General features: G+C 35.3%; 2 protein-coding genes across 2 annotated transcripts in view; both read left to right on the plus strand.

Annotated features, from left to right (window-relative positions):
* Positions 1–13,117, plus strand: part of Syt1 (Synaptotagmin 1) — an 83,336-nt gene that overhangs the window by 36,862 nt on the left and 33,357 nt on the right. The window lies entirely within an intron of this gene.
* On the plus strand, positions 10,781–13,022 carry LOC105264515 (uncharacterized). Its single transcript, XM_011301445.1, has 2 exons — positions 10,781–11,035; positions 12,243–13,022. The coding sequence occupies exons 1-2, from the start codon at positions 10,887–10,889 to the stop codon at positions 12,685–12,687; spliced, it is 594 nt and encodes a 197-aa protein (XP_011299747.1). The 5' UTR covers positions 10,781–10,886; the 3' UTR covers positions 12,688–13,022.

Consider the following 13,117-nt stretch of genomic DNA (forward strand, 5'->3'; position numbering starts at 1 on the left):
TCTGGAGTTCACTCAGTGATTTTGAACAGGAACTTTGGTTCGCCACAATCACTCGTTGCTCTTCGTCTCCTCCATTATCTCTGTCCTTAGACTGCTGGGCTGAAGTTTTCACGCCAAACGATTCTTGCTCCTCTATTTCACTTTTCTGAAACATGTTAATTTTTTTTAGTAACATTGTTCGATAGAAACAATTCTGTGCAATAAGATAAATATTAAGTAAGCGAAGGATTAGTTACAATTGGACTGTTGAAAATTTATTGAAATTTCCGTCACGAAGTCATCTTCATTTCAAATTATATGAATTTGAATTCAACTTCAATTAGAAACAGTGAGTAAATTTCTGATTTGACGTGAAAATTCAAGAGAAATGAGTTTTTTATGTTCAATGCTAATCAATTGTTGAATGAAAGCTTGATTTTTCAGTCGAAATTGAATATCAAATACAATCGAATTTTCAATTTATTGACAATTCAAAGAAATTAATGAATTTTTGACATTTTACGATTTTCCAGTGTCATTCAGACCTGATGAAAGAATTATCATTATTAAAAATAATTCCATTAAAAAAATTAACCGATTCGTCACTCAAGAATTCTACGGAATAATTTTAAGTGTAATTCTTTAACAATGTAAGTCAGCACGATGTTGCACTAATAATGTTTGCCGCTTCAGTTTCCAGAATCGAATAAATCCCTTTCTTTATATGTCATTAATAAACACGAGTAAACTCAACTAAGGTGGCGATGGTTTTCGTAATCAACGATTCGACAGAGATATACGGAATTTCGTAGTACTGAGCGATGATATGAGCAATGGTGGTTTTTCCCGAAGCTGGTGGACCAAGGATGATTATTTTCACGGGTCGGAGGTTTCTGCTTGCTCTGTACTCATCCACTATCCTTTCAACTTGCATATCAAAGGTCCTCTCAGGCTGCAGATTATAATCTAGGATAAATGCTGGCTCGATGTTTACATCCACCATCATGATGTCTAAATCTCTCTGAGTAATATTCCCTTTGAATGTCGAGATCTCCACCGTCTCTACGTTCTTCACATTGCCGTTGCTCATGTACTTGCTGATGTTCTGGTGGAATAATGAAGAGAACAATCAGGGAAAATATACAACAAGCATCATAACACAACAACCTGAACCTCACTTCACCCGCCAATATCCCTCCACTTTATACACGTTTAACGTAACACACTATTCGTCACTTGGCTTGACCTACCCTCGTTTTTTACCGGTCAAGGCCGGCTAAGTATTATATACGTCGCAATGGAATATCATCCTAACTTAAAAAAAAAGAATATTCATTCAAAAAATGCTTCATTCAAAACTTAATGAATGAAATCTGAATTGATATAAACAAATATGCATGCGAAATCGTCATCGAGGGACTACTAAGCAGAATTACAAGTCTCGCAAATGAATAGTAGACTATTTTCTTCAGTGCATTGACTCAGATGAATGGTGTCGTCAATTGTATAAACATGAGAGAAAATTCTCACCTCAACGATAGTCGCTTGAGAAATGACATCGAGCTCAGTCGCGACAAGGTACCATCGATCTTCCGGCCAGTTGGAAAAAAGTGAGTGTACGATCCTAGTGAGAAAGAAGAAGAATTATTGATGGTGACAGGCGCATTCCATTAATCGAGCCCTAAGCTTTTTTATTGTCCTATTTTTACCAGTTAAGACAAAATGCTCCATATATCTATGATATTGCTCTTAAATGTTTATTCCAATATTGATCAAGTCGTAATGAATCAAAAATGTTCAAAACCTTTCTTTTCTATAAGTAGAAAAGAAGATCAAAATAGACGGGAACAGAACGGTGTCGTACAAGAAAAAAAATATATGGAAATATCTGAAATTAGCCTAATTGTTTAATAAACATTTATAAACCATAGGATTTATATTATTATCCATGTACTGATGTCTGTCATTTATATTTATTTTAGTATAGGGAACACCTTATATTAGATTATATTTCTAATACAAATAAAAGAAACTACAGCCAAGAATCAATAAAAAGGATAATCATAATGGAAGTGGAAGACATGAATGAACAACTTTAATCTTTTGCATGCCTAATCTATATGCCAAGAATGCTTTATGATTTAGTTTTTATCCTGCCCTTAATCCTTAATCCGTCGATAATCGATACCTCACGATATCCCTATTAGCATTTTTTATCACGGCATGACATTTTTAAAAAGCTGTTATTTGGAAAAATGCGAAAAAAGCGTGTGTTGGGTTATAAATTCGTGAGCACCTCAGAGACTTCAATTTTTTTTATTGCCCCTTTAGTTTCGCAATTACTCATTGCACGCTCACTTAAACCGATCTGACATGTACACTAGGAAAAAAATTGTAATTCTCTAAGGAAATTAAACATATACGAGCAGCAATATGACCTAAATTTCTCAACATTTCCAATTTTTTCATTGAAACATGAATTGTTAGTAACAAGTCATGGTGAATTTTCAATTGATTGAAAATTGCGGTCTACTATTTAATCAAACGATTGTCAAGCTTTCATTCGGAAGGCAAAAGTGGGAATTCAGATTCGAATCAAAATTAATTGCCGAAACGAGCGCTTCCACCTGCAAAATTCATGAGAAAGCCTGTTGCTTACATCCATTTATACGTCTCATGGAGCTCACTAATCGAACTTATCGAATTATCGAATAATCGTATTTAATTTCTCTCCCAATGTGTTTATTACTTCATATGATGTATATTGTATAATGTATAATGCCTTCAATGCATTCATACAATATCATTTATACAATATTATTTATACAACTGTCAAGAGGACGAAAACGTGAGATTTGTAACGATTTTTCATATGAATTTCGAGATACCAGTCGTAACAGAAATTTTGAAATACGCTTGTTTTTGAACGAAAATTGAGATTCCGGTTTTATTAGGAAGGGTCGATATTTGATGGAGGTGTACCGCGGTTCTATTAGATTACAATTTTAAAAATTTTTTCTTGTCACAGTTTTAAAATAAGCCACCAAACCCTTTAATTTGTAAGGACCAATACATTCACACCATCAAATGACAAAAACATCCAGACATCTGCATTTTTTTAATGAAAACCATGAGGTGCAAGTTGCTTCAATTTTACAATACAATAATTTTTTACTACCCTTCCAACTTGTCTCCTTTTATATAGCTAAACTTTTATGTTTTACCTGAAAAGTGTTACGAAGTAGCGCAATAAATTTTTTTCGCGAAGTTAACGACAGTCTCTTCGACTTGAAGAACAATGTGGATAATTTCATAATGACTTTTTCCAAAAATTACCTCGCTAAATCTTCAACGTGAAGCAACGGAATTTTATTACTCCCCCGACCGAAGATGGGTAAAAAGGAATAATTGTACCAGGCGAGCTTAAAAAGAAAGTGCAATGGCCCTTCTTCATCCCCGTAAGTGACCCCACAGCAGAGCACCAGTGGCTTTAATTTCTTCTCCGATTTTTCTTGTAACCTTGAGTGCTCTTTCATCTGTATCACTGCAGTCTCGCAGTCTTTATGTCTTCTGAATTTCGGATGGCAGATTCTTTTTCTATAATCTAATTCGTTGAGAGGAGCATTCGAATTTTGGGGATCCAATTGATTTGTGTGAGCCCACGTCATTATTGGCGAAATCAACAAGAAGTGGAGAGGTTCTGAATCCTCCGGTAAACATTCAGATGACCTCGAAATATCTGTTAGAGCTGGAACAGAAAGATTCGTTAGGAGATAATTGGGCATTCTTAAATTAAATTTTGGTAAACGTCGACCCACACTGTGATGGATAATGAGTAATTAAAATCGTCTGCGTTGGGGTGATGACGTTAAACCATGAAAGGAGCGATAACTGCATCTTCTCTTGTATGGATTCAAATTTTTAGAATGTTTTTACATGAACCTTTACGAGATTTTCTTACCCTTGACAACCCATTCTGCCTCTTCAATCTGTCCGTCATCCAGGGTAATGTCATAAATCACGACGGTGCAGGATAATAACTTCTTGAGAAAATCTTCCTTGTGGGAATCTAGGACTGTCGTGCTTGGGTAATTCAATGAATTCTAAAGGCATTCAAAAGAGAAATACAGTTTTATTATTTGCATGATGTCAGTATGTAGTCAGAGAGTACAAATTTTGTCATCGCTCTACAAATGGAGCGACTGAATTTCGTGAAAAAGTTACATTTTATTTCAGGTTCCTCATGGTCTCTAGGGATCTTGAGAAGATTGAAAAAGAAAGGGTTTACCTTTCTTCTTTCATTTTTTTTGTTCTCTGTAATTGTAGATTTATGTAGATGTACACGCTTTCATCTAGGCGCTACTCGAATGATCTTTTTTAAAAATATTTCCTTATTATATTATTTATAAATTAAAGTTTGCAATTCTAAACTTGTTGCTTATAAACTGTCATGATTGTAGTTAAGCGGAAAACTCAGGGATTAATTAAGCAATTGAATATTTTGATTATCACAATCGAAAGAACTTTATTCTTAGAAAAAAATTTAATAAAAAATTGACTTCGTTGAAACAAAAGAGGCGATTGAAAATTTCAAATGTTATCTAAGCCGTCGGTGTTGACCCTTTTCAAGGCATATGTTTTTAATGATATTTTGAGATCTGATGGATATACGAACAATGTTTAGCAAGTGTTCGGCAATTTTTTTGGAGCATTCCATGATTTTTGTCGGAATTTTCGGTGAAAAATGACGATACCATCACCTAATTGTTCTTCGGTAAGGGAATTCATGTTCCTTAATTTTTATTGAACATATTCATTCATTCGTGTGTATTCTATTGACATGAAAATATAATTGAACCCCAATAGTTCAATAGTCCAATAGTCCATAAAGAAAGTTAAATTCACCCTTGAATGTACCTTTGTGAAGACCCCCAGGCCTACCTCGGCATGCTGAATCGTCCCAATCACTTCGAACTCTGGGTCTCCATCGCTCCCCGGCGTATGTCTGCTTTCCCCTCCAGCCTTGTCGCAATCCCCCAAGAAAAACTGTAAGGTTCAACCACCGTCCATATCCTTTCTTTCCAAAGACGCCTGGGTTCATCACCCTAGGGTAAATATTTCATTTCCAGCACAAAGCATCGTCGCAGTTTACTTCATCCCCTATGATGACCAAACTTTTTTCTCCAGTCACTCATAAAAAAATTACAAGTCCACTCGCCGAATAAGTTTTTACACTGAATAAAACGCCACAAAGTTTTTGTTGGTACAATTTAAATAGGCAGTCAATGACAACGGGACTTTTTTTTTCACTGAACGAATAAATTTTTTAATAAAGAACAACAGCTTTTAATTGAGAAAAAATGTTTTTGCTGAGGATCCATTTACTTGAGAGAAGTATGTATGCTTTTAAAAAGTTGTTTCTCCCATTGAGAAGTCTCCGGGCGATTCCGATTAGGTTCTCATAATAATCATCATATTACTTTAGAGAAGGATTATGTGCGATGTGTCCTTAGAGGAACTCCCTAGTCGAGACCACCTGAAACTGACTCAATTGAGGATAATAAGATTTCTATGAAAATACGTTATTTATCTCAACTAAATGAATCTTTGGCAATTAGCAATAGTATATTTCGAGGGTGTTGAGATGGGATTTTTCACTCGTGTGGACTTGGTGTACGAACCGAAGGCGAAAAGTAGCCAACCTAGCTCATGAGTGAAAAAAACCCCATCCCATAAGCCCAGATAATATTTTTCCGTACCGATTTTCGAATTTCCGAGTTCGGGAAGTATGAAGTAACATTTCCCAGATGAAAAATCGTGAGAAGTAGTACGGAAACAAATTTTCTTGAATTACAATTTAGGTTTCCACAGTCAGGAAAATATTTTTCTGTGATCTAGGAACCTTCTTTCTATCCAGATACTGTGCTTATATTTTTGATTTCCCAGTCATACTACTTTTCAATCAAGTCAACTCTGAAAATTAATGTACAGTACCTAGAATCATGACGTGCTATTTCGCTGTTCTTCTCACCGCATAGTGTTAGGCTTATAATTTTTTTACTCGCGCTTTTTTCTAAGATCTGTCAATTCAATAGGTGACGAACCCATAACAACATTCAATTAATAATCTTAGCAAAATCGACTGAAAAATCCAATATCTTTGTGTTTCTTTAGCAATGACAACTTTCTAAAAAATTTCTCACGTTCAATTTTAAGCGTGAGAGAGACGATGATGAAAAACGAAGAGGCTTTGCGTGAACAGTTATAGCTATAGTTATAGCTTACATCGGTTATTTTTTTTCCATGATAACTGTCCATGTGATTGATAAAGACCCGAGGGGTTCTGAAGGTCTGCCTCCACTCCATGAAATCATCATCGCCCATGGCCTTGAAACCCAAGAGCTTTATCCTACAAAGATTCAGAGTACCATAAGTCTTTCGGCAAACTCCACATCATCTTCAAACCATCGTACAAATGGAATTAATGAGTTCGGTTACAATAGTCTTGTATTCACGTGGCGTCAATACTTCGTTCTGCTTCTCCCAGAATTCTGATGAGTTCTTAATGACTTTACTGCTGAGTAGTCGTAGAGGAACTCGCAAAATTGGTCTGAGGAAAGCAATACTGATTAGTACTCCATATGAACATGTTAAGTTGATGGTGACAGATAGATTTGATCAAGTCACACCGGGGAAAAAATTATCCACAAGGTAATCATACCTTGAATTTCCAAGTTGTGTTTCCAAATATAACGGAACACAATGTAGAATTAATCTAAGACTACTGTAACAACTCTTATTTCTTCTCTTTTTCCATTGAAAAGCTAAACAAAATACAATTGAAAGTGCATTTATCTAGATTTCGACACTCCTTTGTCTTTTCAATAGAACATTGAACATGGCGGAACAGTACATATTCTGCTGTGACAAAGAATCAATAACTGTGATATCATATGTTAAGTCATCAAACGAAAACGATGTACTCTATGCGACTTCATAATGGCAGCTGAAAGTAAAGATTATAATCATATTCACCAGATTATACTTTTAGAACCTGAGGGTATGCAATGTTCTTGTCACTAAAGCCAAAGCCTTTGCACGGTAGGATTGCAGTATATCTTGACTATTATTGAAATCTTATAATCCTACAACGAGTATTGCTATGAAAACATCAGAACTAAAGAATTGCGGAACTTGTTTCAAGATTCATAAAAAGAATCTCATCTTTCATCCAGTCATCGATTAAATAATATTTTGAAAATCCAAATTACTTTGGAAATATTATGGGCTTACAAGCAGTGCAATGATAGATCGTGTAATAACGTGCTAAATATCGCAGTATTTAGTGTTTTTGATACTGAATATGTTTGTACTTGGTATTTTATTGGTTGTCAAGTACCAAATATTTGAGGACTTAGTAAGAAATATCATTTTTTATATTTTCAATTTTTCTAATTATCGCAACTGTTTCGTAATTTTCCATACTTTTATGACATCATGGAAATTCTGAATCGTCCGAACAAGTGTGATTTTTCAATTTCTATAAAAGTTTTTTTTCTATTTTTCCATTCGTAATTTTTTTATTTAACTTTTTTTCAAATCTCTTCAAGTAATTTCAAAAGTTTCTTTTCTCTGTTTCATTAGTTCTTTAAAGTGTAAGTTCTTTCAAGTGACTTCAAATGACTTCAGAGTGACAGTGATTTCATCAAAGAATAACCCCCCATGACTTGTGTACCTGAAGTATTAACACACACTGCAATTTTGTTGTAATTAAATACAATTGAAGTCTGGATACCCAAGTATTTTAATATTCACATTATTAGATTGTTTTTCGTAATAGGCGATTACTTTAACCCAGTAAATATTTCGTGGAGTCGCATAATTTTTCAAGCTAAAAAGATTATTGTAAAGAGCAGATTATTTATCGATAAACCATGACGTACATCTTAAGGATTTCGTCGAAGAGGGCACCTATACTGGTACCATACCACATAAGCCTCCGATCTTGATATCGTCATATCATACCAAGTAAGACACGGGTATCGACCATATCAGTGGTGTTATTGATTTGCTTTATCTGACAATAGGGTGCTCATGAGGGTAGCGCTGCCAACAGTGAGCCTCAGCTTTTATCCTTACAAATATTATAGTTTACTTGACAAGGCTAAGCTCCGAAAACAGTAGTGCTCTATGTAACCTGTGGGGGTGACTGCCTCCATCATGCTACCCATTACGTCAATCCGCTTTAACTTTTAATAATATTTATTTAATTTCAATTATTTATCAACAATCCCCACAACAATTTTCGCCATTACCAATCATTTAATACTTTTCGGAATATTGCCAATTCGTTGACTAGTTGTCAATCTACTGCTATGTGGGATGTAAGTCTATTTAAAACAGTTTGAGGATCGTCTAACAAATATTATTTTTATTTTTCTGTGTTTATGTTTATTTTTATTTATAATTTCTAGGATAAAATTTCGATTTAATGAACGAAATCTTAATGAATGAACCAAGTCAGACAAATTATTGAGAATTAAAGAATTTAGTGAAGATTGAGGTTACGCATGGATATAATTGAATGGAGATAGGTAATATTAGTTGTGGATGTATACGACTCTTGTCCGTAGGCGTAGGACCCGCAAAAAGTTATTAAAAGTCGCCCAGAAATATGGTACGACACGATATGTAATCGCAAGTTCACAAATTATAAGCGGCAGGCGCCACTGATTTCTTATTTATGTTTGATTAATGTTATGATTAATTTCAAATTTCGTCCACTAGAATTCTGACAATTACCAAATCGACTAATTTTTAATAAAACGTTTCAATTAACACAATTAAATTTAAAGTACTAGATCCGATTAGCTTTGCTTGAATTGGACAATATTTTGTTTTTCAAGCGTAGTACTCCACGACCTTAATAATTATAGGATTGTTTCGTGTTCAACGACAAATTAATTAGTGTAGCAAAGACAGAATTTATATTAATAGTACCTGCGTTTAGGTTTTAAGTTTTTTCGGAGAGAGATGAGAGGTTGGAGGATGAAAAATTCGGGTACCAGACAAGTCGTCAAATTCTTTTAATTCGGCATTCCACACAAAGGACACGAACGCATAATAAACACGCTGTAACTATCCCCAAGAACGTATTTTCTCCAATATTTAGAATTTCAGCCATTTCAAGATTTATTACGCTGTTCACCACTTTCCACAGATATGTCACGTTGAAACCCGCCTAAGAGTAATTCACAAAAAATCTTTCATTTTAACGTAGTTTACAAGGTAGTCCGTAGCCAGTCGTACACAAAAAAAAGGGGTTTCGCAGGGAAAAGGGGATGAATAGCCGTAAATTCACGGGGTTTTGGAACAGGGGAATTTCCCTCTACTCCCTCTTCGTCAAATTCTTGAGGGTAGGAGATAATTTTTTGAACCAATCAAAGGGGTTCATCAACAAAGTATCCTCCTACTTTTCAAGCCTCTCAGAGGGAATTCAGAAGGAGACGTTAGTTATTAGCGAAGAGTTGCCGTGTATAGAAGTTCTTTTAGCCTTCTTGCAGTGTTTAATTTTAGTGCAAACAGAATAGATTCTTTAGTTGTCTTTTGACGATCTCGATTCTGTCCGAACGTTTTATATGAAATAAATAGTTAAACCTTCATTATTAACTACGAATCGTGTATATTGGTGTCTGCTTGAGTATGGACAGGAGTCTTCACTCCGCTCCCGCATTCCGTCTACCAATTCAAGTGTAAATCGAAGGCAAGGTGACTAAATATAAAAACTCAATTCCACATATAAATCTTCGGTAAATATCGGGTATTACTCGACCACGTCCAATTTTTTTCAAATTTTCAGGGGTTATAATTAATATAATGTTATTGAAATATCATGGAAGGTCATTCGTCATTCAAATCTTCTATTTAAACCGTGAATATCTCGAGTGATATTAAATCGTTAGCTCATGTGTAGCAACGTGGAGTTGCTACACGCATATTTGCCGATTCTGTCATTGCGCGGGAAAAAGAGCGGTGACTCATGTTGAAAAAATTGAAAGCACGCAGTGCCAGGAATTTTCCCAGCAAGCTTCTCCCGATCGCTGCTGCGCAGAGAAACAGAGGAAAATATTCGATTAATTTGAAAAGTCGAGGAGTGTTCGGTGGATTATTTTTCATATTACGATTCTGGTCCAACCGGTAAGTAATGCTCATGATCTCATGCCTCTTACTATAAATAACTAACCTATTTGAATCAAAACAATCTATCAACTTCTGGACCCAGATTTCCAATCGATTTTTGAAAAATCATTGATAAACTAGTGGGAAATATTCGCTTTGATAATTTCCCCGCTGGCAGCGAAATAATGAAAGCAGCACAAACATGAAAATATCTCGTGATCAAAAATACTAATGCACGCCGAAAATCGGGATAAAAGAAATAATCAAATAAATACCATGTTGACTATCTATATTTTATATTACATATTCTCTGAATTAACATCGAATAATGCAATTCTATTGGCTAAAATAAAGATTTATTGGATTGCTGTCGTATTTTGATGTATACAATTAAGAGAAATAGTCAATACTTTGGTATTCACTGTTCAAATCCTTATATCACATGAAAAAATATTTAGTTTTATCCGTGACTATTTCCCTGTTTACCTAAAAATTTCAAACAATAAACGGAGAATGAACGGCAGCAATGAAAATTTGTGATTCTACTCTTCCCGTTTGAATTCAAAACAAAAACGAAACCATGAAAGCTCTCTTTTGTTATATTTAGCTGGGAAAATGGCAGACGGAGGAGTAATTCATGCATAAATTTCGGTCAGTTGAAATATTTTTTGATGAGTATTTTTAGTTGTGGTATGAAGGCAGGCATTTAATAGAGTGCGAAATACTGTATGACCATGGCACAGAATGGATTGTACTGTCCTGAGGGCGGGAGGGTCAGGGACGTAAGGAGTGCCAAGATACGAAGGGCCAAAAACCAGAGTGAATCGATAATGGAACGCTTCGATGAAATGGTTAACGCGCAACTACTGAGGCACAGGTAAACATCCAAGTTTTTTGAGGGGTATAAATAACTCAGGTAGGTTATACTACCCCCGTTATTCAACGGAGACCAGGGAGCTTTCTTCTCTTCTCCCTCCCTGATTCCTCTCTCTTCCTGGACGTTCACGAGAATCATGTGTGTCAAGGTTACGGGGAAGATGGATTGGCCATGCGTAAGGAGTCTGCATTGCACTCTGGGGAATAAACTTTATCAAATTCATCGACAAATTGAATGACTTTCAAGGGGCTTCGTCGAAGTAGGTTGTAGGGAGAATGTTTAATAGATGGCAGGGTGACTCCCAATGTCTTCTCTTATTTCTTTCTCAACGCCTTCACCTTTTTTTCTACTTTACGGATTATCATATAAAATCCATTCAATATTACTTCACAGATTTCGCATTTCTAGATATTGGTTAAATAATCTGTTTAGCATTCCATTGTCTGTAGGCGATGAAGGGTTCTCATATTTCGTTCGTTGGGTTATACTGTAACCATTATAGAATATTGCCTCCCAGGCCACTGAAAAATTAGGGAATTATCGGGATAATTTGTGAATTATCGGGAATAATTCTCCAACTAGGACTACAATAATCAAAATCTGCCGACTTTGGAAAATTGTAGTAATATTTAAGTAAAAATGCTGTGGTGTTATGGAATTACTGGCTGAAATTTGGCTCTTCATTTTTTGTAATAGCACTGCATCTTTTTCTATTAAACTCTACTAATCATGATCTCCAGCAAAAAAAAATGTTGATAATCAAAGATTAAAACTTAAAGATGAAGATTTATATAAAGGGGCAAGTTGTTATTGCAACGAATCAGCACGCTGATTTGTGGTGATATTTGGACAATTTTAAGTGTAATTTCTGGAAACATGAACGTTTGGTTAATTGAATGTTTTCATTCCCTTCATTGATACGCTCTACTTTTTATCTTTACTTTTAGGTTACTTTTTCCAAAATAAGAAAATTAATTAACAGTCAAACGAATATTTTGAGTCACTCTTATAATAGATTTCAATAATCACTTGTTGAATGATAATTGCAAAACAATGGGACACATTAAAATTTTGAGGAACAAATTAAAAATTAAAAAATTGACAAATGCAATAAGTCTATTTAGAAGCGAAATGATTTGCCGATTATGCAAAATAATTCGCCTGCAATAGCTGAACATTCATTCTATCCGCTTCATCTTTATTCTAGAAAACTAGGAAATCTTAGACTCTCCACCTCAATGGACAAAAGTGATGATATACGAGACGCAAAATTACCCACTAAAATCCGGCATCTTCCAAAAACACTGACAAGCATGAGCAGTGCTAACGTTTCAAGCCATTTATCAACTGAAACTGACAATGACTTGGTTGAGGCAGTTGGGTCCCTCTTTCGTGCTGAGGAGATGTCCAATTTTGCTGAAAAAATTGTTGCGGCTGAGGCAGCTGTTGCTGCGGTGCCCCCGGAGCTCGCTGAAGAGGCCGCCATGGCCGTGACACATACCTACCAACAGTTCGAGGATAAGGTCACTAAGTTCAGAGAAGTCGTGCGGGGTGATGCTGTTATTGAGGTCGTCGGCTATATTGGCGTCAGAACACCGAAGAACCAGTCAAAAGTTAATAACGGCCCCCTTTGCTGCTCTTGTTCCAATTAAAAGGAAACAGCCACTTCCAATTAAAAAGGGTCCTTAATCATGCGAGGAAATTCTCTGAAAGAGTAACTATTATTCTTTGTGATGGAAAATTGAGGGGAAATAAATCATAATACATCATCCCCGCTTGGGAAATTAATATTGTGATTGTCTGTGTTGAGTGATGGGTGTAATTCATTCGAATTTCGTGCATTAAACTTGACCGACTTCATATGCATGTCATTGACCAATGAGATAGAGACCTTACGCAGATTTTATTGCGTTCAATATTAACGATGTGAATTTATGTATATGACCATTTTGTAAAAGGATCGCTACAATGGAGCACAATTATTTTTGGTAAGGACTCATTAAGTCGAGGAAAATATGTATTTCTATATGAATGTTAAATCTTCAGGTGAGACAGCTTCAGATGGTCTCAACTAGTTCTTAA

The sequence above is a fragment of the Fopius arisanus genome, unplaced genomic scaffold (assembly GCF_000806365.1).
Source record: "Fopius arisanus strain USDA-PBARC FA_bdor unplaced genomic scaffold, ASM80636v1 scaffold00022, whole genome shotgun sequence".
Classification (NCBI taxonomy): Eukaryota; Metazoa; Arthropoda; class Insecta; order Hymenoptera; family Braconidae; genus Fopius; species Fopius arisanus.

What these genes read in the sequence shown, in the direction of transcription:
- LOC105264515 (XM_011301445.1), top strand. Translation starts at nt 10,887, where the DNA reads ATGACCATGGCACAGAATGGATTGTACTGTCCTGAGGGCGGGAGGGTC. An exon ending in GCGCAACTACTGAGGCACAG is followed by an intron (nt 11,036 to 12,242) that starts GTAAACATCCAA and finishes TCTTTATTCTAG; the next exon opens with AAAACTAGGAAATCTTAGAC.